We start from the raw sequence: 22,086 nt of genomic DNA on the forward strand, positions 1-22,086 counted from the left end.
TTACAAGATGTGGAAATTTTTTCCCTAAATGAAGGTTTCCAGATTTTATTTTTACAATGCATCTGTGGTTTGGATTAAATAAACCCTGTAAACTTGGAAGAGTGGCCTCCCTTTAGTCAACGTAATTTGTTAGACTGTAATCTACAAATTAATAAAAATAAGTCTTTCAAGTGAAGTACACTATGCAAAATAAAAAAAAACTGTCTGGTTTATCATAATTTCTATACATTCACTGTTTGCATCAGAATTAGGTGGATTACTCACAGTGTCCTATTCTGTACATGTACACATGATAGTAAGTGCTGTTTGACGAAAGAGGTGTACCCTTCTACTGTATAATTATAAAGGTATGTTTCCTTGATTAATTATACAATTTAAAAGTCATGAATAATTTATAGGAAAACCTTTTCAGATATTTTCAGATCAAGAAGAGTTTATGGAGAGTCTTCCTATTACATAAATGTACTGTTTTTAACTTGTATGATAATTACTTTACTTTAGGTATTGATTTATTTAAGACAGTGGTGAAATTATAGCAGAGACTTCAAGCTATAAGTCTGGAATACAGATAGTTAAACTATCCATTTCAGAGTACACTGGGTCATTCTACAAGCTTTGTTATGTAGCAATTTCTTTTTAGACCAGTTTTAGGGCCTTTGGTTTTTTGGAGAAAAAGGTTTCTATTCTTGGCATTAGCGTGGATAATTTCGTTCTTGATACCGATTTTCATTTAAAATTTCGAGCAGTCGACATTTTGAGATGTATGAAAGCAAGATTTAGAGAAAGAATTCATTCACTTTTGCTAAAGATTGAGTTGAATATTTACGGAGATGGAGATTTTGTCATGGGAGAAAAAGCATAAAAATTGAGATTACACTTCATCTTGACAGGAGTTATCTCCCTGTAACCGTGAGACGTACGAGGGCTACATGGATATTTTCATAGTTTTAAGACACTGAGAGTATTTGACATTGTGTTATTGTCATTTTACAGGACTTTGTTTAATTCAATTCTGAAATGTATCAAACTTCTTTAAAAAGTTTTAAGATATATTAATATACAATTTTGTCCTGTGCCTTTCATTTCATATCAACAGTATTTTGAAGAGATATCCCAAAAAATTTCTATGTAATCATGCATAAATTTTTTATAAAGTTTTTATCAATGCAATTAAATTTTCAGTTTATCGAGAGTATAGCAGTTTCAATTTTTTTTTCTGTGAAACTCACGCTATCGGAATCCAAAATGAATTGTTGCTGTGAAAAAGTAGTCCCTGATAGATTAATTAATTACTACACTGTACAAGTATGTTAAACATAGCACAAATAGAAGGATTAATTGGACCTTGACTCACAAGTCTAGGTAATGTTTGAGTCCATGTGGGAAGCTCAGCATTAGATAATGTGGAAAGCTCAGCATAAGATAATGTGGGAAGCTCAGCATAAGGTGATGTGGGAAGCTCAGCATTAGATGATGTGGGAAGCTCAGCATTAGATGATGTGGGAAGCTAAGCATTAGATGATGTGGAAAGCTTAGCATAAGATAATGTGGGAAGCTCAGCATAAGGTGATGTGGGAAGCTCAGCATAAGATGATGTGGGAAGCTAAGCATTAGATGATATTAGAAGCTTAGGGCTCAGCATTAGATGATGTGGAAAGCTCAGCATAAGACATGTGGGAAGCTCATCATAAGATGATGTGGGAAGCTCAGCATTAGTTGATGTGGGAAGCTCAGCATTAGATGATGTGGAAAGCTCAGAATTAGATGATGTGGGAAGCTCAGAATTAGATGATAATGAAAGCTCAGCATAATAAGATGTGGGAAGCTCTGCCTAACATGACGTGAGAAGCTCAGTATGAGATGGTGTGGGTTTTTCTGTTTGAAGTAAAAAAAAGATGACATCAATTAGATATAGGACTTATTTAAGTGGTTTATAATCTGGACCATCTGTTGTATGTCCTGTTTAAAAGAGGTTGTTTATCATCAGTTTTTGTCACTAAAGCTCTCTTCGGATATTATTCTAATGAAAAACACTTAAAAATTAATACAAAGGGAAATTTGTGGTTGTTTTAAACACCAAGATTTATTCATATTGTGTTAAAAGTTTTTAATCATAGCAAGGTATTGAATTATCATACTGAATGATTTTGTACTTTTCTCTTCTTAAGGACAGCAAAAGCTGAAAAGACTGTATCATAAGGTTGTAGAACTCAAAATAGTCCATGTCCCCAGAAAATCAATCAATTCGTTTCAACCAATTACGGTTTACTGTTCTAAATGATAACCAGAAAGATAATCCTACATTTAAATGAGATATTTATTGTTATTGCATGACATTTTGCTTATACAGCGGAGAGGTGACATTTATCAGACAGTAAATGCCAGTCCTTGTAGGACAGTAACATAATATTATAATTATAACTTTGGGGATTGTAAGAGAACACCTGTCATATTGAGTGTTCTGTCAATTTCAGAAATACCACAACATGGATCTATTGTGTGTAATGTGACTTGCCTTCAAAAGTGTGTTGATTAGCTTAAATGCTATACAACACAGCACAATGATTAATAAAGTACATTTACATAAGTGTATTTTTGCAAAGGATTTAAATAGGATTTCTGAATATGAACGTCACGTTTCATTGATTATAAAATTAAAACAGATAGAAGATAGGCATTTATATGAATGACTATCCTGAAAGCCTAAGTTAGCATTTATCCTGAAAAACGCTTTGAATAATATAAGAAATTTTAGGAAAGTTTTAATATTGTAAAAATTTTAGGAAAGTTTTGAAGAAAGAAATTTTACGAAATTTAGAGTAATGTCTGTGTTTTGAATAAGGTTCAAAATTTCAGGAAAGTTTGAGTAATGTACAAAATTTTTGGAAATGTTGAATAATATACAATATTTCAGGAAAGTTTGAGAAACGTAAGAACTTTCAGGAAAGTTAAATGATGTATGATGTAAGAAATTTCAGGAGATCACTGAAAAACAAACAAAGAAGAAAATCTATATTGCCATCATTTCAGTGATCTTGTTTAGAAATGAAGAATTAGACTGTAATTGGAAGGGGGATTTTGTCAAACATATTTCAGAAATCGTAACTGAAAAGTTAAATGAGAAACAAAATACTTGAAATTTGTGACAGTAAAATATCCTTATGTCCTGAACATGATCTTAATTTGAGGGAAAATTTGTTTATGTTGGTTTTATATCCTAGATTGTCACCTGCCAGGAGACTTAAATCATACTGTGGAGGGCCCAGTGAATTAAATCTTTGATGTGTTTGAGAATAACACTGAATCTGCTATATTCATGTATAGTAAGGTCAATAAATGGGTTAGTTTGACGAGTTCTAATTTTCACAGCCTCTTACTATGTAACGTATAGACGACATTGTGGGCTAATCCGAGACTCACTCTTGAAGTGCAATTGAATTCCTTCCCCAAAAAAATAACAAAACATGTAGCATAGTGCAATCCGTCGTAAAAAACGATTGATACATGACGGTTAACACACAAATGCTATTTCTGTGTATGTAAATATCATTCACCAGGGCTCTCAGCTTTATTAATACATCTTGCCATCTATTTCATAGATTCCAATGAATATTCAGTAAGTAATTTCAGCTCCTAGGAGATGTTAACATTCTTTAGAGCTTTCAAAAATGTAAACAGTAAATGGTTTCTCACATGAAAAGAATTGATTTCCTATTTACAGGTGATTGATGGCTCAATGTAAATGCCTTGAACAGAATTCAGTTTTTGTATTGATGTAAACAAAACCTCATTTAGAAAAACATTTTGCTGATACTCAGATAAATTTTGAGTTGATTATGAGAGAACAGAAGTATATTTTACATGTAGAATTTTATCATGTTGTGTGTTCTTCTGTTTGAGATTTTCCTTGATTGATCCCTTTTTAAATGACAAACCATTCACATGACAGGAGATGTCGGCAAAACTTCTTTAAACAATATCTATAAGAAGTTGTCGGAAAACTTTTGTCAGAATTTATAATCCTAAGTACCAGTTGTTATCTCTGACTGCTTGTTGTTGCTTATAACTATTACAATAGGATTGAACCAATATTGATTTGTGTGCTGAAATGGTCAACACTAAAAATCTGTATGGTTTGATACAGATCAAAGTAATCGGTACACTCAATCAGTGAGTGATTGGATACAAGCTGTAGAAACTTGTAGTAAAATACATACTGTTGTTCATCACAGTAAAAATATAGGCTAGACGATACTATAATTGAGATTTTTTGATGTCTTGGAATCCCTCTCTTCATCTTCTTTGATCGCTACAGTTTACTCAGCTGTATAAATAGGTACATCACTTATTCTATGGATCATTTTAAACTACCACTGAACCAAAATGTAGATATTGTAAAGCCCAATCACGTGTGTTACTCTTATGGTTCCGTTCTGTCTGTTTTTACAAATCGTATAAAAATTTCATCATTCCATTTAGATGATACTGGAAGTATGTTCTTTCAGTTGTTAAAACAAATATCATCAAATGCACCCTAAGTTACTAGCCTATCAGGCTCCTAACATGAGAGTGCAGATTTATGCTATGCTTGTATCTGTAATTGCTGTACTGACTGGGGGTAATTTAGCACTGAGCTTCCCCTCTTTATTGGGGTAGGAAATCTTGCTATACATTGGCACACACCGGTACCTGTGTAAAATAATGAGGTAAATAAAGTTGGATTTGATTGTATAATGTTCAAGTTGACAGTGATGCAGTATCTAGAGAAGTGTTTTAAGTCAGAGTGCCTAAAAGTCAACTCCACCAGCAAGAACTGTCAGAACATTTTTGTTTGTCTTATATTTTCATAGGACAGAAGATCAGTTGTTACAACAGTAAAGTTTATATCTAGATTATAGAAATATTCATTCTTTGGAATCAATGTTAGAGCACATACTTTCATATACTCTTACTGTTTGCTCTGTTTCTTATACATGAAAGACATTCAGAACATTTATTGGTACAGATCCATGGATATCAGTAAAAAGGCTTGCTGTCAGAAAAAAAATAAAACTTTTTTATTTTTGTAACCTTTTTATTGGTCTGTATACCATAAAAATTGAAAAAAAAAAAAAGAAAATGTGTAAAATTTTAATTGAAAAGCCGTTTTTCTATGCTAATTTGTCTCGTGTATAATTCACACACGGGAATACTTTATGTTGCATTTTGTTTCTGTTTATTGCACAGACCACTTCTAATTGTGTTGCAGTGTTGGAATTCCTATAATAGAACACTTCATGGATTGTTCAGACCTGTTATCTAATTACCGATTATTTCTCTATTATCCTCTGGCAGATCTAGTATATGTACTGGTAAATAATTTACCTATTTCCTTTGTAATTTGATCTCCGTGGGACTCTAATATGCATAGAATTAATTATTTATTTAAATTCTCATACAATTAAGTACTAATGTACTTTTGTGTTTTACTTGTTTATTGTTTGGTGAAGCATTGAAAGTAAACAGATAAATAAATACTGATAACAGGTACACTTCAATATGTATTTGAAGTATTAAGCTAAGTTTGATAAAACAATGTTTTGTTAAGGCTGTATGGTGCCATCTATTTTGCAATGGCGAATTCTGTTTTTCAAAAAAATTCTGTATTAAGAAATGAGTGAAAACATATCTTTAAAAAAGAACTGGATATAAATAGGTATACATTTTTGATAAATTGATGGATTAATTAATTAGTTACTGTTAATGTGGAAACATATACCCAAAGTACACAAATCACAGGTGTAATGTGGAAACATATACCCTAACTACACAAATCACAGGTGTAATGTGGAAACATATACCCTAACTACACAAATCACAGGTGTAATGTGGAAACATATACCCAAAGTACACAAATCACAGGTGTACACAAATCACATGTAATGTGTAAACATATATATACACAGGTGTAATGTGTAAACATATACCCAAAGTACACAAATCACAGGTGTAATGTGGAAACATATACCCAAAGTACACAAATCACAGGTGTAAGGTGTAAACATATACCCAAAGTACACAAATCACAGGTGTAATGTGGAAACATATACCCTAACTACACAAATCACAGGTGTAATGTGTAAATATATACACAAATCACAGGTGTAATGTGTAAACACATACCCTAATTACACAAATCACAAGTGTTATGTGTAAATATATACACAAATCACAGGTGTAAGGTGTAAACATATACCCAAAGTACACAAATCACAGGTGTAATGTGTAAATATATACCCTAACTACACAAATCACAGGTGTAATGTGTAAACACATACCCTAATTACACAAATCACAGGTGTTATGCATAAATATATACACAAATCACAGGTGTAAGGTGTAAACATATACCCAAAGTACACAAATCACAGGTGTAATGTGTAAACATATACCCTAAATACACAAATCACAGGTGTAATGTGTAAATATATACACAAATCACAGGTGTAATGTGTAAGCATATACCCTAAATACACAAATCACAGGTGTAATGTGTAAATATATACCCTAACTACACAAATCACAGGTGTAATGTGTAAACATATACCCTAAATACACAAATCACAGGTGTAATGTGTAAACATATACCCTAAATACACAAATCACAGGTGTAATGTGTAAATATATACACAAATCACAGGTGTAATGTGTAAACATATACCCTAAATACACAAATCACAGGTGTAATGTGTAATGTGTAAACACATACCCTAAATACACAAATCACATGTGTAATGTGTAAATATATACACAAATCACATGTGTAATGTGTAAATATGGGCTATGTACACAAATCACAGGTGTAATGTGTAAACATATACCCTAAATACACAAATCACAGGTGTAATGTGTAAATATATACACAAATCACAGGTGTAATGTGTAAATATATACACAAATCACTAACTACACAAATCACAGGTGTAATGTGTAAACATATACCCTAACTACACAAATCACAGGTGTAAGTTGTAAACATATACCCTAAATACACAAATCACAGGTGTAATGTGTAACACAAATCACAGGTGTAATGTGTAAATATATACACAAATCACAGGTGTAATGTGTAAATATATACACAAATCACAGGTGTAATGTGTAAATATATACACAAATCACAGGTGTAATGTGTAAACATATACCCTAAATACACAAATCACAGGTGTAATGTGTAAATATATACCCTAACTACACAAATCACAGGTGTAATGTGTAAATATATACCCTAAATACACAAATCACAGGTGTAATGTGTAAATATATACACAAATCACAGGTGTAATGTGTAAATATATACACAAATCACAGGTGTAATGTGTAAATATATACACAAATCACAGGTGTTACAATTTGTAATCATTTTGTACAAAAGTTCACATTCACAGGGCATACTACAAATCAAATTAATTAATGACAGACAACAGCTTGTAAACCCTTAGGAATGTAAATGGTCCTATTTTATACTAAAACTGCATCTTTGTTTGTTTCATGCCTCTGTACTGTAATGTTTGTATGCATTTGTGTTTGTTTCCTGCACATACAAGTTGATTACATAACAAGTGTTATGTAATTAAATTGTTGACTTATTCATTAAAGCTGTCAATAGATGCTTATGTGTTTGTGTGGGAGGATGCACATATGCTTGTGTGATTGAATGCACATGTGTTTGTGTGGGAGGATGCACATGTGTTTGTGTGATTGAATGCACATGTGTTTGTGTTGTTGGATGCACATGTGTGTTTGTGGTTAGATACACATATTTTTGTGTGTTGGGTTGACATGAGTTCATGTATAAAATATGTTTTTTGTATTAAAAAAGTAACTCTTTGTGCATGATTACATTTATTTTCAATGGATGTCTAGAAAGTTATTACTTTGGATTATTTTCACACGTAATTTTCCTATATAAAAACTTCTCATCTGAGAGTGTAATAAAATGAACATTTAAAAAAAAAGAAAAAAAATTTTTGACAGAAGAATTTGATATTAAAAAATTGACTGGATTAGATCAACAAAAGTCATCATCACATTCAGTCATATGACTTTAGGCTGCACTGTTGTTTCTTTACATGTTTACCAAAGTATTAATTAATCATGAAAGGAGGAGTTTTACAGAAACATACATACATACATACCTTGTGTGATGGAGACAGTTCCAGTAGTATTGGTATATAATGTACATTTGATTCCCAGGCCACTGGACACTGTGTGTAACGTATCATAACACTCCAGTAGATTCTCCGTCTTCTCTAGTAAACCTTTTCAATCATGTATTTTCCAAAGGTTGGACTATATATAGAAGAGAGGGCATCCCCCTTAGAATACAACGGAGGAGATATCTTCTCCAGGGTAACCACTGAAGGTTTTGTAGGTCTGTGTAACATTGTACACATGACACTGATACTCCATAGAGTTTATGAGGGAAGCAGGCACCTCTGAAAATGTAATTATAAATCCTCTCGGACTGCTGCAGTGTTGACCGGGTGTTAATTGGAGTGGTAAATGATTCTTTTTACATTTACATGGAGTGAATACCTGTGATCTACTGTTGAAAAATTCATTTGTTTTGAATAACATTAGATTGCTGCCTCTATTGTTATGACTGGACAGGTAACGTGTGCTCCACGTTCAAGTGATTGGATCTGGATCAAGAGTTGAGACGATTTGTCCTGTACATATAGCTGTTGTATATTGTACACATGTGAAATACACCTAGAATCTCCAGCTAGTCTTAAATACCTCTGACAGAGGAGAGTAGGATTGGTACAATCCGTTATAAACTCATTAAGTTTGGATTTATACCTGTGAACACACCAGTAGAGGAGAAAGGCAAAGATAGGTAGAGATACGCTCACAGTCTTGGGATTATTGATGTCCGTAGCAGTGCGTATCAGTATTAAATGATCACAGAATCGCAAAAACACTCTCGCCTCTGATCATGCTCTCTAAAAAGCTGCACAGCAAACAGTCTTCTGAGAGCCAGGTACGGTTTGACATGACGGAGAAAGTGATGACTATGGGGGAGGAAGAGGCCTTTAAAATGAGGGCCGGGAGGAAACGGCACAGTGTACAGCTGGACAAACGCATCACACAGCAGTTACTGCAGGCTGACAGGAGGTCCAGTAATGCCAGCTCAACAGGGGAGAGTGTTGAATCCCTATGTAAGTTACAGAGTAACAAGAGAGAGTTTTGACCTCTGTTTAAGTAACAGGGTAACAGGGTAACAGGGAGTGTGATGACTCCCTCTGTAAGTTACATGTGTACAGGGGATCATTTGTGTTGACCCATATGTAAATCACAGGGATATAGAAAGTGTGTTGAATCCTTATATAAGTTACAGGGATTACAGGTGTATTGACCCCAATGTAATTTACAGGATTACAGGATTTTTTTGGTGTTTACCCTGATGTAAGTTACAGGAATACATGGTAGATAGTTGGGTCCCTATGTAAGTTACAGGGCTACATGGTAGATAGTTGAGTCCCTATGTAAGTTACAGGGCTACATGGTAGATAGTTGAGTCCCTATGTAAGTTACAGGGACACATGGTAGATAGTTGAGTCCCTATGTAAGTTACAGGAATACATGGTAGATAGTTGAGTCCCTATGTAAGTTACAGGAATACATGGTAGATAGTTGAGTCCCTATGTAAGTTACAAGGCTACATGGTAGATAGTTGAGTCCCTATGTAAGTTACAAGGCTACACGGTAGATAGTTGAGTCCCTATGTAAGTTACAAGGCTACACGGTAGATAGTTGAGTCCCTATGTAAGTTACAAGGCTACACAGTAAATAGTTGAGTCCCTATGTAAGTTACAAGGCTACACGGTAGATAGTTGAGTCCCTATGCAAGTTACAAGGCTACACGGTAGATGGTTGAGTCCCTATGTAAGTTACAGGGCTACATGGTAGATAGTTGAGTCCCTATGTAAGTTACAGGGCTACACGGTAGATAGTTGAGTCCCTATGTAAGTTACAGGGATACATGGTAGATAGTTGAGTCCCTCTGTAAGTTACAGGGCTACACGGTAGATAGTTGAGTCCCTATGTAAGTTACAGGGCTACATGGTAGATAGTTGAGTCCCTATGTAAGTTACAGGGATACATGGTAGATAGTTGAGTCCCTATGTAAGTTACAGGGATACAGAAAGTATGTATTTCCTTTATTTTAAGTTAAGGACTACAGGAGAGAGTGTGACTCTCTCTAAGCAAATTTTAGGGCTATTTACTGGGAATAATGTTGACTCCCATATGTATGTTACAGGAGAAAGTTTCGACTCACTTAATGTTAGTTACAGGATTATAGCTGAGAGTTTTGACTCCATAATGTGTGAGACATGGTTAGATGAGAAAGTATTGACTCCATGTAAGTTAAAGGCTTGACTCTCTAATAGAAGTTACAGCATTAAAGCTTAGAGATTTGACTCCCTAATGTATATTACAGGGTTTCAAGAGAAAGTATTGACTCCATATAAGTTACATTGTTATAGGAGAAAGTTTTGAGAGAATGTTGACTTTCATATGTATGTGACAGGGTTAAAGGGAAAAGTGTTGATTCACAATGCAAGATACAGGGCTATAGGTAAGAATTTTGACTCCCAAATATATTTTTACAGGGTTATGATAGAAATATTGATCTGCTTGATGTAAGTTACAGGGTTACAGGTGAGAGAACTGAGTCCCTTCTGTATGTTACAAACTAGAAAAAGGTCGTTATATGTTGCAGAAAATATGAAATCGTTTGCTGCACACAAAAAATTAGATACATTTCGAGAAAAAGTTTTGTATGTGCAGTTTGATAAAAACAGGAAATATTGTGAAGACATGGATTTGATTATTTGTTATCACTTAAGATACCTATCAGGGAATCTCTACATATAGATGTGATCACCCTCAGCTACAGAAGCGGACAACAGGGTAACAACAGTATTATGACAATATAATAGGGTTTTGAAGATCGCTCAACAGCAACTCAAAAAGCAGGTGTTTTATGACCTTAACTGTCATCATATGACCTTGGGTGTTATCAAATGACCTTAGCTGTCACCAAATGACCTTAATTGTCATATGATCTTAGAGGTCATCATATGACCTTATGACTTTATCTGTCATCATATGACCTGATGACCTTATCTGTCTTCATATGACCTTTTGACCTTAGCTGTCATCATATGACCTTTTGACCTTAGCTGTCATCATATGACCTTATGATCTTAGCTGTCATCTTATGACCTTATGACCTTATCTGTCTTCATATGACCTTTTGACCTTAGCTGCCATCATATGACCTTATGATCTTAGCTGTCATCATATGACCTTATGACCTTAGCTGTCATCATATGACCTTATGACCTTAGCTGTCATCATATGACCTTATGACCTTAGCTGCTATCATATGATCTTATGATCTTAGCTGTCATCATCTGACTTTATGACCTTAGCTGCTATCATATGATCTTATGATCTTAGCTGTCATCATATGACCTTATGACCTTATCTGTCATCATATGACCTTATGATCTTAGTTGTCATCATATGACCTTATGACCTTATCTGTCATCATATAACCTTATGATCTTAGCTGTCATCATATGACCTTATGATCTTAGCTGCCATCATATGACCTAAGTGTTGGATTATGCTTTATGATTACCATTTATCCTTGTTTCAAAGAGAAACAAATGAACAAACCAGCTGTCTGATTGAGAATGAGTTCATACTCCTGTTTTTTATCATTATACTAGTGCTCATGTTAATTGAACTGGGGTAAAGCACTTAGGCCTGGTCAGTATGTATCGTAGTTCAGGTCTGTTTACCATCAATGGAAAACAGATGTAATCAATTCTTGTTTCATTTTTATGCTATTTTTATATGGCTTCTCTTGATGGGCTGTGTTATATATTCATAACAGTTTCATAGGTTGTGTGATTTAGCTCCTTTTGAAGCTCCTGGCTTCCTGTTTGTATTAGACTACTGAGTCCTGTATACAAGCCTTGTGAAACAGCCTCTTTGGCTGGTTGTGTGAAACGGCCTCCTTGGCTGGTTGTGTCTTCAGATGTTTATCCAGAATGGCTGCAGTGGTCAGTCAAACTAATCACCAAGGCTGTATTTCTGGTCACACACATGTGTCATTGAGAATGATGATCTACAGGCCTAGCTTTAAGGTAGACATAATAAGATAACTTTGTGTATTATGTAGAATCACAATGAGTTATAACTCTACCACAATCCCTTCAGGGAGGGAATAGAGGAATCGGGCATAATTGTCCTTAAGTTGTAGTAACAGATGACACTGGATCACCAACTCTGTAAATTTCATTAATCAGTCCCTCACCTGTCTGGGTCATTGATAATATATTGATCAGTAGAGTTTCCCTCACCTGTCTGGACCATTGATAATATATTGATCAGTAGAGTTTCCCTCACCTGTCTGGACCATTGATAATATATTGATCGGTAGAGTTTCCCTCAGCTGTCTGGGTCATTGAAAATATATTGATCAGTAGAGTTTCCCTCACCTGTCTGGGTCGTTGATAATATATTGATCAGTAGAGTTTCCCTCACCTGTCTGGACCATTGAAAATATATTGATCAGTAGAGTTTCCTCAGCTCTCTGGGCCATTGATAATATATTGATCAGTAGAGTTTCCCTCACCTGTCTGGACCATTGAAAATATATTGATCAGTAGAGTTTCCTCAGCTCTCTGGGCCATTGATAATATATTGATCAGTACAGTTTCCCTCACCTGTCTGGACCATTGAAAATATATTGATCATTAGAGTTTCCTCAGCTCTCTGGGCCATTGATAATATATTGATCAGTACAGTTTCCCTCACCTGTCTGGACCATTGATAATATATTGATCAGTAGAGTTTCCTCAGCTCTCTGGGCCATTGATAATATATTGATCAGTAGAGTTTCCCTCACCTGTCTGGACCATTGAAAATATATTGATCAGTAGAGTTTCCTCAGCTCTCTGGGCCATTGATAATATATTGATCAGTACAGTTTCCCTCACCTGTCTGGACCATTGATAATATATTGATCAGTAGAGTTTCCTCAGCTCTCTGGGCCATTGATAATATATTGATCAGTAGAGTTCTCCTCACCTGTCTGGACCATTGATAATATATTGATCAGTAGAGTTTCCCTCACCTGTCTGGACCATTGATAATATATTGATCAGTAGAGTTTCCCTCAGCTATCTCATTGATAATATATTGATCTGGTTTCCCTCACCTGTCCATTGATAATATATTGATCAGTAGAGTTCTCCTCACCTGTCTGGACCATTGATAATATATTGATCAGTAGAGTTTCCCTCACCTGTCTGGACCATTGATAATATATTGATCAGTAGAGTTTCCCTCAGCTATCTGGGTCATTGATAATATATTGATCAGTAGAGTTTCCCTCACCTGTCTGGGTCGTTGATAATATATTGATCAGTAGAGTTTCCCTCACCTGTCTGGACCATTGATAATATATTGATCAGTAGAGTTTCCCTCACCTGTCTGGACCATTGATAATATATTGATCAGTAGAGTTTCCCTCACCTGTCTGGACCATTGATAATATATTGATCAGTAGAGTTTCCCTCACCTGTCTGGACCATTGATAATATATTGATCAGTAGAGTTTCCCTCACCTGTCTGGACCATTGATAATATATTGATCAGTAGAGTTTCCCTCACCTGTCTGGACCATTGATAATATATTGATCAGTAGAGTTTCCCTCACCTGTCTGGACCATTGATAATATATTGATCAGTAGAGTTTCCCTCACCTGTCTGGGTCATTGATAATATATTGATCAGTAGAGTTTCCCTCACCTGTCTCATTGATAATATATTGATCAGTAGAGTTTCCCTCACCTGTCTGGGTCATTGATATATATTGATCAGTAGAGTTTCCCTCACCTGTCTGGGTCATTGATAATATATTGATCAGTACAGTTTCCCTCAGCTGTCTGGGTCATTGATAATATATTGATCAGTACAGTTTCCCTCACCTGTCTGGACCATTGATAATATATTGATCAGTAGAGTTTCCCTCACCTGTCTGGGTCATTGATAATATATTGATCAGTACAGTTTCCCTCACCTGTCTGGACCATTGATAATATATTGATCAGTAGAGTTTCCCTCACCTGTCTGGACCATTGATAATATATTGATCAGTACAGTTTCCCTCAGCTGTCTGGGTCATTGATAATATATTGATCAGTACAGTTTCCCTCACCTGTCTGGACCATTGATAATATATTGATCAGTAGAGTTTCCCTCACCTGTCTGGACCATTGATAATATATTGATCAGTAGAGTTTCCCTCACCTGTCTGGGTCATTGATAATATATTGATCAGTAGAGTTTCCCTCACCTGTCTGGACCATTGATAATATATTGATCAGTAGAGTTTCCCTCACCTGTCTGGGTCATTGATAATATATTGATCAGTAGAGTTTCCCTCACCTGTCTGGGTCATTGATAATATATTGATCAGTACAGTTTCCCTCAGCTGTCTGGGTCATTGATAATATATTGATCAGTACAGTTTCCCTCACCTGTCTGGACCATTGATAATATATTGATCAGTAGAGTTTCCCTCACCTGTCTGGACCATTGATAATATATTGATCAGTAGAGTTTCCCTCACCTGTCTGGGTCATTGATAATATATTGATCAGTAGAGTTTCCCTCACCTGTCTGGGTCATTGATAATATATTGATCAGTAGAGTTTCCCTCAGCTGTCTGGGTCATTGATAATATATTGATCAGTAGAGTTTCTCTCACCTGTCTGGACCATTGATAATATAATGATCAGTAGAGTTTCCCTCACTTGTCTGGGTCATTGATAATATATTGATCAGTAGAGTTTCCCTCAGCTGTCTGGGTCATTGATAATATATTGATCAGTAGAGTTTCCCTCAGCTATCTAGACCATTGATAATATATTGATCAGTAGAGTTTCCCTCAGCTATCTAGACCATTGATAATATATTGATCAGTACAGTTTCCCTCACCTGTCTGGACCATTGATAATATATTGATCAGTAGAGTTTCCCTCAGCTATCTAGACCATTGATAATATATTGATCAGTACAGTTTCCCTCACCTGTCTGGACCATTGATAATATATTGATCAGTAGAGTTTCCCTCAGCTGTCTAGACCATTGATGGTATAGTAATGAGTAGACTTTTTCTCTCATGTCATAGATATTGATGCAGAATTAGTTGGTAGCATTGAAAATAGAGATTCTTTGCGTTATAATTACACTACATGAAACATGAGTACTTGTTAATTAACCATAGACGCAGGTGTCAGGAGTCACTTCGCATGACACTCTTTCTGGCAAATTCATTGATCAACATTTTATTATAATCAAGGTGTCTGTCGGAGGTGAAAACTACTCACCATAATCTGTAAATTTGGAACAATATTTTTTAAGAATGTGAATACAGAAATGTGATGGATGTATCAGTCATATGACTGATGATGGAATATCGTGGCTAATTAGCCATGTTTAGGGGTAAAGATATTGGTCATTTTGATCGATTACATGGAAAATTGTACCTGATTCAGAGACTGAATCAACAAGTATTAAGGTTCAGAGGTCATATCAGTATCAAGGTTCAAAGGTTAACAATTACTTCCTTAGGTACGTTCTACTTCCAGTGTCATTTGCTGGTAACTTCAGATATTTCAGTGAAATCATGTTAATTCTTTAACACTCTGGATTTCTCTGATCTGTTGCCAACATGATTGAGCAGGGTATATTATCCAGTGTAGGTGTCAGTGATAGTGCTAATTGGTGTATATACATGTAAACTATCTTGTGGATCTAAAATATTGGTCCTCTTACAGAAGATTTCAGGATAAACAAAAAATGATTCCCTGCAGCTAAAACTAGTGTCTGAAGTAATCGTTTCAGTATTTGCCACATGATTACAAGCTTAGTCTGCCAAATGAACAGAAACATCTTCATTGTTGCCAGAAGGAAGTTGTGATCAAGTTGCTATGGTAACAAGAGTTAGAAATATATAGTTTCATGCCAGTGTCTTCCTAGTCTATATTGGAAATTGTAATTGAGAAGTGTTATAAATCAGTTTCTAATTTTCCAACATCAGGATTTCATGGGTGTGATATACAGATATCCTTTCATGTGAGAGAAATTACACACTCCATTCACAAATAAAAAAAAACCAAGCTAGAAAGCGTGAATGTAATTATATTTATCCTGCAATAAAGGGATGGGGGGTCACAGGGGGTTATGGGAGGTGGGGGGATGAAGGCTAGTAGACATGGATGGGCTTATTACAGGACACTATAATATCACTTACTGGTAATTCTACTGTACAGCAGTAGATATGGAAGGACAGTATAACAGCATTTGTCATGATACTATTGACAAGAATTAATAAAGATGGGCTTATCACCAAGCTTATAGCAGGATGAATATAGCACTAGTAGTTATCTTAAGATATGAACTGGTTTTGATATCAACTTGAAATAAAGTGGTTCATTAGATTATACAAAAATATGTATTGGCAGAATTTTTATCTTTTTTTTTTTTTTTTTTGTCAAAATATCCAGAAAAATTTAGATTTATGATGTGTGGCTTGAAATAAATTTAGGATTGCTAATTGTGCGTGTCATACTTTAGAAAATGGATAGCCAGTTGTAGTTGCTTAACCCAGTAAGTTCACTTTAATGGATATGTTAATGGAACTGAAGTCAGACAAGAGATTATCATACTATGTTGTTTAGTTAATGGTAATCCACATCTTTAAGTTGACCTTGTACAATAACTAATTTGCTGGAAGAGCTATTATACAGGATGTAAGGTCAGTTTACTCTTCCCTAGCTGTGGCAATTTACAACCCTTCAGTCAAGTGCTTGTGTTGGAATTTCCTGTAGAGATCTGGTGATGTAGTTAACCTTATTTAGCATGTTGTTTATGATTCAGTGAGTAAACAAATAAATAAACAAATTCAGCTATTTCTACTGAAGAAATGATAAGAACATTCTAGTTAAGCCCTATAAAAAAGTATTTGGCACAAATCCAAGATGAAATTAATGTGAGGTGGATGTGAATGTGTGTTGAGAGATTTTTATCAATAATTGGTAATAGATACAGCACAGGGTGCCGCTCACTGTAAAGTTTGAGAGTCTGCAGAATTACGCAAGGTTACATGTCCAAGGATTTCTATATCCATCAGAATTATTCACAGCCAGATCTAAACATTCAAATTTCTATCTTAGTGTTTCCTTTCATATCAAGTTGATAAGCCAGGTTTGATTGGAAGCGAATTTGCTCGTAAAAAGTTATGAATCTATTGAACGTTTTTGTTCCCAAAACATTTAAGTTCAGTAAAACTCTGATGCATATTTAAATAAATAGCGAATACCCTTTGATTAAAATGTTTACGATTCATATATCAAGATTTGCAGTAGAAGAATTTTTTCTTGCAACCTGGAGAGATGTATCCACACTTTAAGCATTTTGAGATTTTGTTATGGGTGCGATATACTTAACCTTCTTTCCTCATGTATACGCAGAATTGGCAATCCAACGTCTACATAACGTGTGCAGTAAAATTCTGTGATATCTTTGGCAATCCAACATCCACATAACTTGTGCAGTAAAATTCTGTGATATCTTTCCTCATGTATACGCGGAATTGGCAATTCAACATCCACATAACGTGTGCAGTAAAATTCTGTGATATCTTTCCTCGAGATAAGATCCACCCATCTCACCCATGTAGGGGTAAATGATGATTATCTTATAAACAGCTGGCTGTGTTATGTTTGTTGTCAGTGGTTAAAATGATGATTTTTGTCGCTGTTATGTCACACACTTGTATAATATCATAAGAGACCCCTCCACAAATAAACACACATTATCTGTTCTATCTCCACCCTAGGGTGAGACAAGAAAATCTCAGAATGCTAAAAGTTTGGATACATCTCTCCACCCCAGGGTGAGACAAGAAAATCTCAGAATACTAAAAGTTGGGATACATCTCTCCAGGGTAAAATTTATTCTGCTTCTGTACATCTTGAAATATGAATCTTAAACATTTAATAAAAAAATATTCACTTTTTATCTGAATTGCCATCTTGGTTTTACTGCACTTAATTGTTTTGGGGTGATGGGATACATCGGAATCAAAGTGTTCTGAGTGAGAAATGTTATGCATTCATTAGATGTCGATCATATTGACGTATATGATAATCAAAATCCTCTCTCTTAGCTATTGGATTTTTTTGTGGGAACATTCAGGTATATGAAAAGGGATAACACATCGTCAATAGGATGGGTGTGAGGCCAAAGCATTTTATTATATATATATAGGTACCTCTAAACGACAAATTAATCACGTTTTTTCAACAGTATTCTTAAAGCTCTGCTATTGTACATATTGGTATTGTAAACGCTATGCTGATTTTTATCCAAGGGCATTCACCTGAGTGTGTGATCTATACTATACAGCTAATGCCTACATTCTTGGAAGATTTCCATACGACATATTACTAGAGGTATGTAATGCTATGACTAGTTATGAAAGTCAAGTATATCCCTATGATGGATGTATATTAGTAACAGAACAATGACTTCACTAGTTGTGTATTATCATAGTACACACCATAGCCTTTATAAATATCAGCAGTTTGTTCCAGGATATAACACGTAGATTTTCTGATCTCTGTAATTCTTTACACATTGATGACGTGTATCCTGAACATAATCTGTGAAAATATTGAAGTAAAGAACAATGACATCCATGAATAATTAATTTGTTTTTGTTGTGAATTTTTTTCTTGTTTCTATGGAGACGGAAATATTGTTTATTCTCATGCTACACTCTATCAGATTTTCTGAAGAGCACTTTGGGCACCTGTGATGATGTAAAGGCTTGGTAATGTTTGCACTGCTGGGAATATCTTGACTTTTGTGTACCATATTTAACCAACAGTAAGCCCATGGCTGATAATAAGCCCACCTGTTCCCTGATCCCATTTAGATCTTTAGTGGCCTTTCCACTTGATCCAACAGGAATTTTATAACCAGGTATTAGTTAATTAACTATTTTTGATTTTGTCCCAAAAGAACGGATTCATTGCCAACTGCAATGTTCATTTTTTTTCATTACAAAGTATGGTCCTTTTACTGTGACTACAAAATTGAGAAGAAAATATCTATTTTTTTTCAATAAAGTGTTTTCTGAAATGAATTTCATCTTTTTCAAAGAGATTTAACTGAAATGGGAAGACATTTACTATAAAAAAAAAAAAAAAAATCTATTATGTATTCATTCTTGAAATGACCTTGAGACACCTGGTAATATGGTTATATCAGGAGAGCCAGGGTAGTTCGTTTTGGAGTTAATGGCTAGGTAGTGCTCAGGCTGTAAAGGTCACCAGAATAATTGGATGTTGTCACGAAATAAAACTAATTCCAGGAAACATTTCTGTAGCACTGACCTGCGGTCATTTCCTGCTCTAGACATTTAATTCATGGTATGTCTACAGGATTGAGACATATTACAAATTTGTCCAGACTCGGGGGTCCTGCATCTTTGCAGAGGCAAAAGTTACCAACATTTCTTACTGTGATATATTTACTTATATAACAGCAGTCCTAACTTATTGGATTTCTGTTGGAATTTCTGGAATGTTTCCTCAAAATGTTGAGATGAAGAATTGATTTTGTTAATGAATTCTTAAGATTATGGTGAATAAAGTTATTTAATTAACTTCTGAAATTGTTTGGTAAAATACAGTGATATCTGACAAGGTTTTACTCAGGGTTGTTGATATTAGTGGTAAAATACAGTGATCTCTGACAAGTGTTTACTTGGGGTTGTTGATATCAGTGGTAAAATACAGTGATCTCTGACAAGTGTTTACTCAGGGTTGTTGATATCAGTGGTGAAATACAGTGATATCTGACAAGTTTTTACTCAGGGTTGTTGATATCAGTGGTGAAATACAGTGATCTCTGACAAGTGTTTACTTGGGGTTGTTGATATCAGTGGTAAAATACAGTGATATCTGACAAGTGTTTACTCAGGGTTGTTGATATCAGTGGTAAAATACAGTGATATCTGACAAGTTTTTACTCAGGGTTGTTGATATCAGTGGTAAAATACAGTGATCTCTGACAAGTTTTTACTTGGGGTTGTTGATATCAGTGGTAAAATACAGTGATATCTGACAAGTTTTTACTTGGGGTTGTTGATATCAGTGGTAAAATACAGTGATATCTGACAAGTGTTTACTCAGGGTTGTTGATATTAGTGGTAAAATACAGTGATATCTGACAAGTGTTTACTCAGGGTTGTTGATATCAGTGGTAAAATACAGTGATCTCTGACAAGTTTTTACTTGGGGTTGTTGATATCAGTGGTAAAATACAGTGATCTCTGACAAGTGTTTACTCAGGGTTGTTGATATCAGTGGTAAAATACAGTGATATCTGACAAGTTTTTACTTGGGGTTGTTGATATTAGTGGTAAAATACAGTGATCTCTGACAAGTTTTTACTTGGGGTTGTTGATATTAGTGGTAAAATACAGTGATCTCTGACAAGTTTTTACTCAGGGTTGTTGATATTAGTGGTAAAATACAGTGATCTCTGACAAGTGTTTACTCAGGGTTGTTGATATTAGTGGTAAAATACAGTGATCTCTGACAAGTGTTTACTCAGGGTTGTTGATATTAGTGGTAAAATACAGTGATATCTGACAAGTGTTTACTCAGGGTTGTTGATATAAGTGGTAAAATACAGTGATCTCTGACAAGTTTTTACTTGGGGTTGTTGATATCAGTGGTAAAATACAGTGATATCTGACAAGTTTTTACTTGGGGTTGTTGATATCAGTGGTAAAATACAGTGATCTCTGACAAGTGTTTACTCAGGGTTGTTGATATCAGTGGTAAAATACAGTGATATCTGACAAGTTTTTACTTGGGGTTGTTGATATCAGTGGTAAAATACAGTGATCTCTGACAAGTGTTTACTTGGGGTTGTTGATATCAGTGGTAAAATACAGTGATCTCTGACAAGTGTTTACTTGGGGTTGTTGATATCAGTGGTAAAATACAGTGATCTCTGACAAGTGTTTACTTGGGGTTGTTGATATCAGTGGTAAAATACAGTGATATCTGACAAGTGTTTACTCAGGGTTGTTGATATCAGTGGTAAAATACAGTGATATCTGACAAGTTTTTACTTGGGGTTGTTGATATCAGTGGTAAAATACAGTGATCTCTGACAAGTTTTTACTTGGGGTTGTTGATATCAGTGGTAAAATACAGTGATATCTGACAAGTGTTTACTCAGGGTTGTTGATATCAGTGGTAAAATACAGTGATCTCTGACAAGTTTTTACTTGGGGTTGTTGATATCAGTGGTAAAATACAGTGATATCTGACAAGTGTTTACTCAGGGTTGTTGATATCAGTGGTAAAATACAGTGATCTCTGACAAGTTTTTACTCAGGGTTGTTGATATCAGTGGTAAAATACAGTGATCTCTGACAAGTGTTTACTCAGGGTTGTTGATATCAGTGGTAAAATACAGTGATCTCTGACAAGTGTTTACTCAGGGTTGTTGATATCAGTGGTAAAATACAGTGATCTCTGACAAGTGTTTACTTGGGGTTGTTGATATCAGTGGTAAAATACAGTGATATCTGACAAGTGTTTACTCAGGGTTGTTGATATCAGTGGTAAAATACAGTGATATCTGACAAGTTTTTACTTGGGGTTGTTGATATCAGTGGTAAAATACAGTGATCTCTGACAAGGTTTTACTTGGGGTTGTTGATATTAGTGGTAAAATACAGTGATCTCTGACAAGTGTTTACTTGGGGTTGTTGATATCAGTGGTAAAATACAGTGATCTCTGACAAGTGTTTACTCAGGGTTGTTGATATTAGTGGTAAAATACAGTGATATCTGACAAGTGTTTACCTAGTGTTGATATTAATGGTATATTGGTAAAATACAGTGATCTCTGACAAGTTTTTACTTG

The 22,086-nt window shown here is 34.9% G+C and overlaps 1 protein-coding gene and 1 long non-coding RNA gene across 4 annotated transcripts in view; one reads left to right on the top strand and one right to left on the bottom strand.

The window, feature by feature from the left end:
- LOC132545024 (uncharacterized) overlaps window positions 1-9,052 on the bottom strand; it is a 34,462-nt gene extending 25,410 nt beyond the window's left edge. Inside the window, exon 1 of one of the 2 annotated variants that reach the window (XR_009554026.1) lies at window positions 8,178-9,052. This is a non-coding gene — a long non-coding RNA (uncharacterized LOC132545024). The remainder of the gene's footprint in view (window positions 1-8,177) is intronic. The other variant, XR_009554025.1, reaches the window with a different exon arrangement.
- The window catches only part of LOC132545023 (S-adenosylhomocysteine hydrolase-like protein 1), a 79,374-nt gene continuing 65,645 nt past the window's right edge, over window positions 8,358-22,086 (top strand). Inside the window, exon 1 of one of the 2 annotated variants that reach the window (XM_060208689.1) lies at window positions 8,358-9,203. In XM_060208689.1, the coding sequence (XP_060064672.1) occupies window positions 8,981-9,203 (223 nt within the window). In that variant the 5' untranslated portion in view covers window positions 8,358-8,980. The remainder of the gene's footprint in view (window positions 9,204-22,086) is intronic. The other variant, XM_060208688.1, reaches the window with a different exon arrangement.

This window comes from Ylistrum balloti, unplaced genomic scaffold (genome assembly GCF_031769215.1).
Source record: "Ylistrum balloti isolate Yb309-2 unplaced genomic scaffold, AGI_CSIRO_Ybal_v1 Utg369820, whole genome shotgun sequence".
NCBI lineage: Eukaryota > Metazoa > Mollusca > Bivalvia > Pectinida > Pectinidae > Ylistrum > Ylistrum balloti.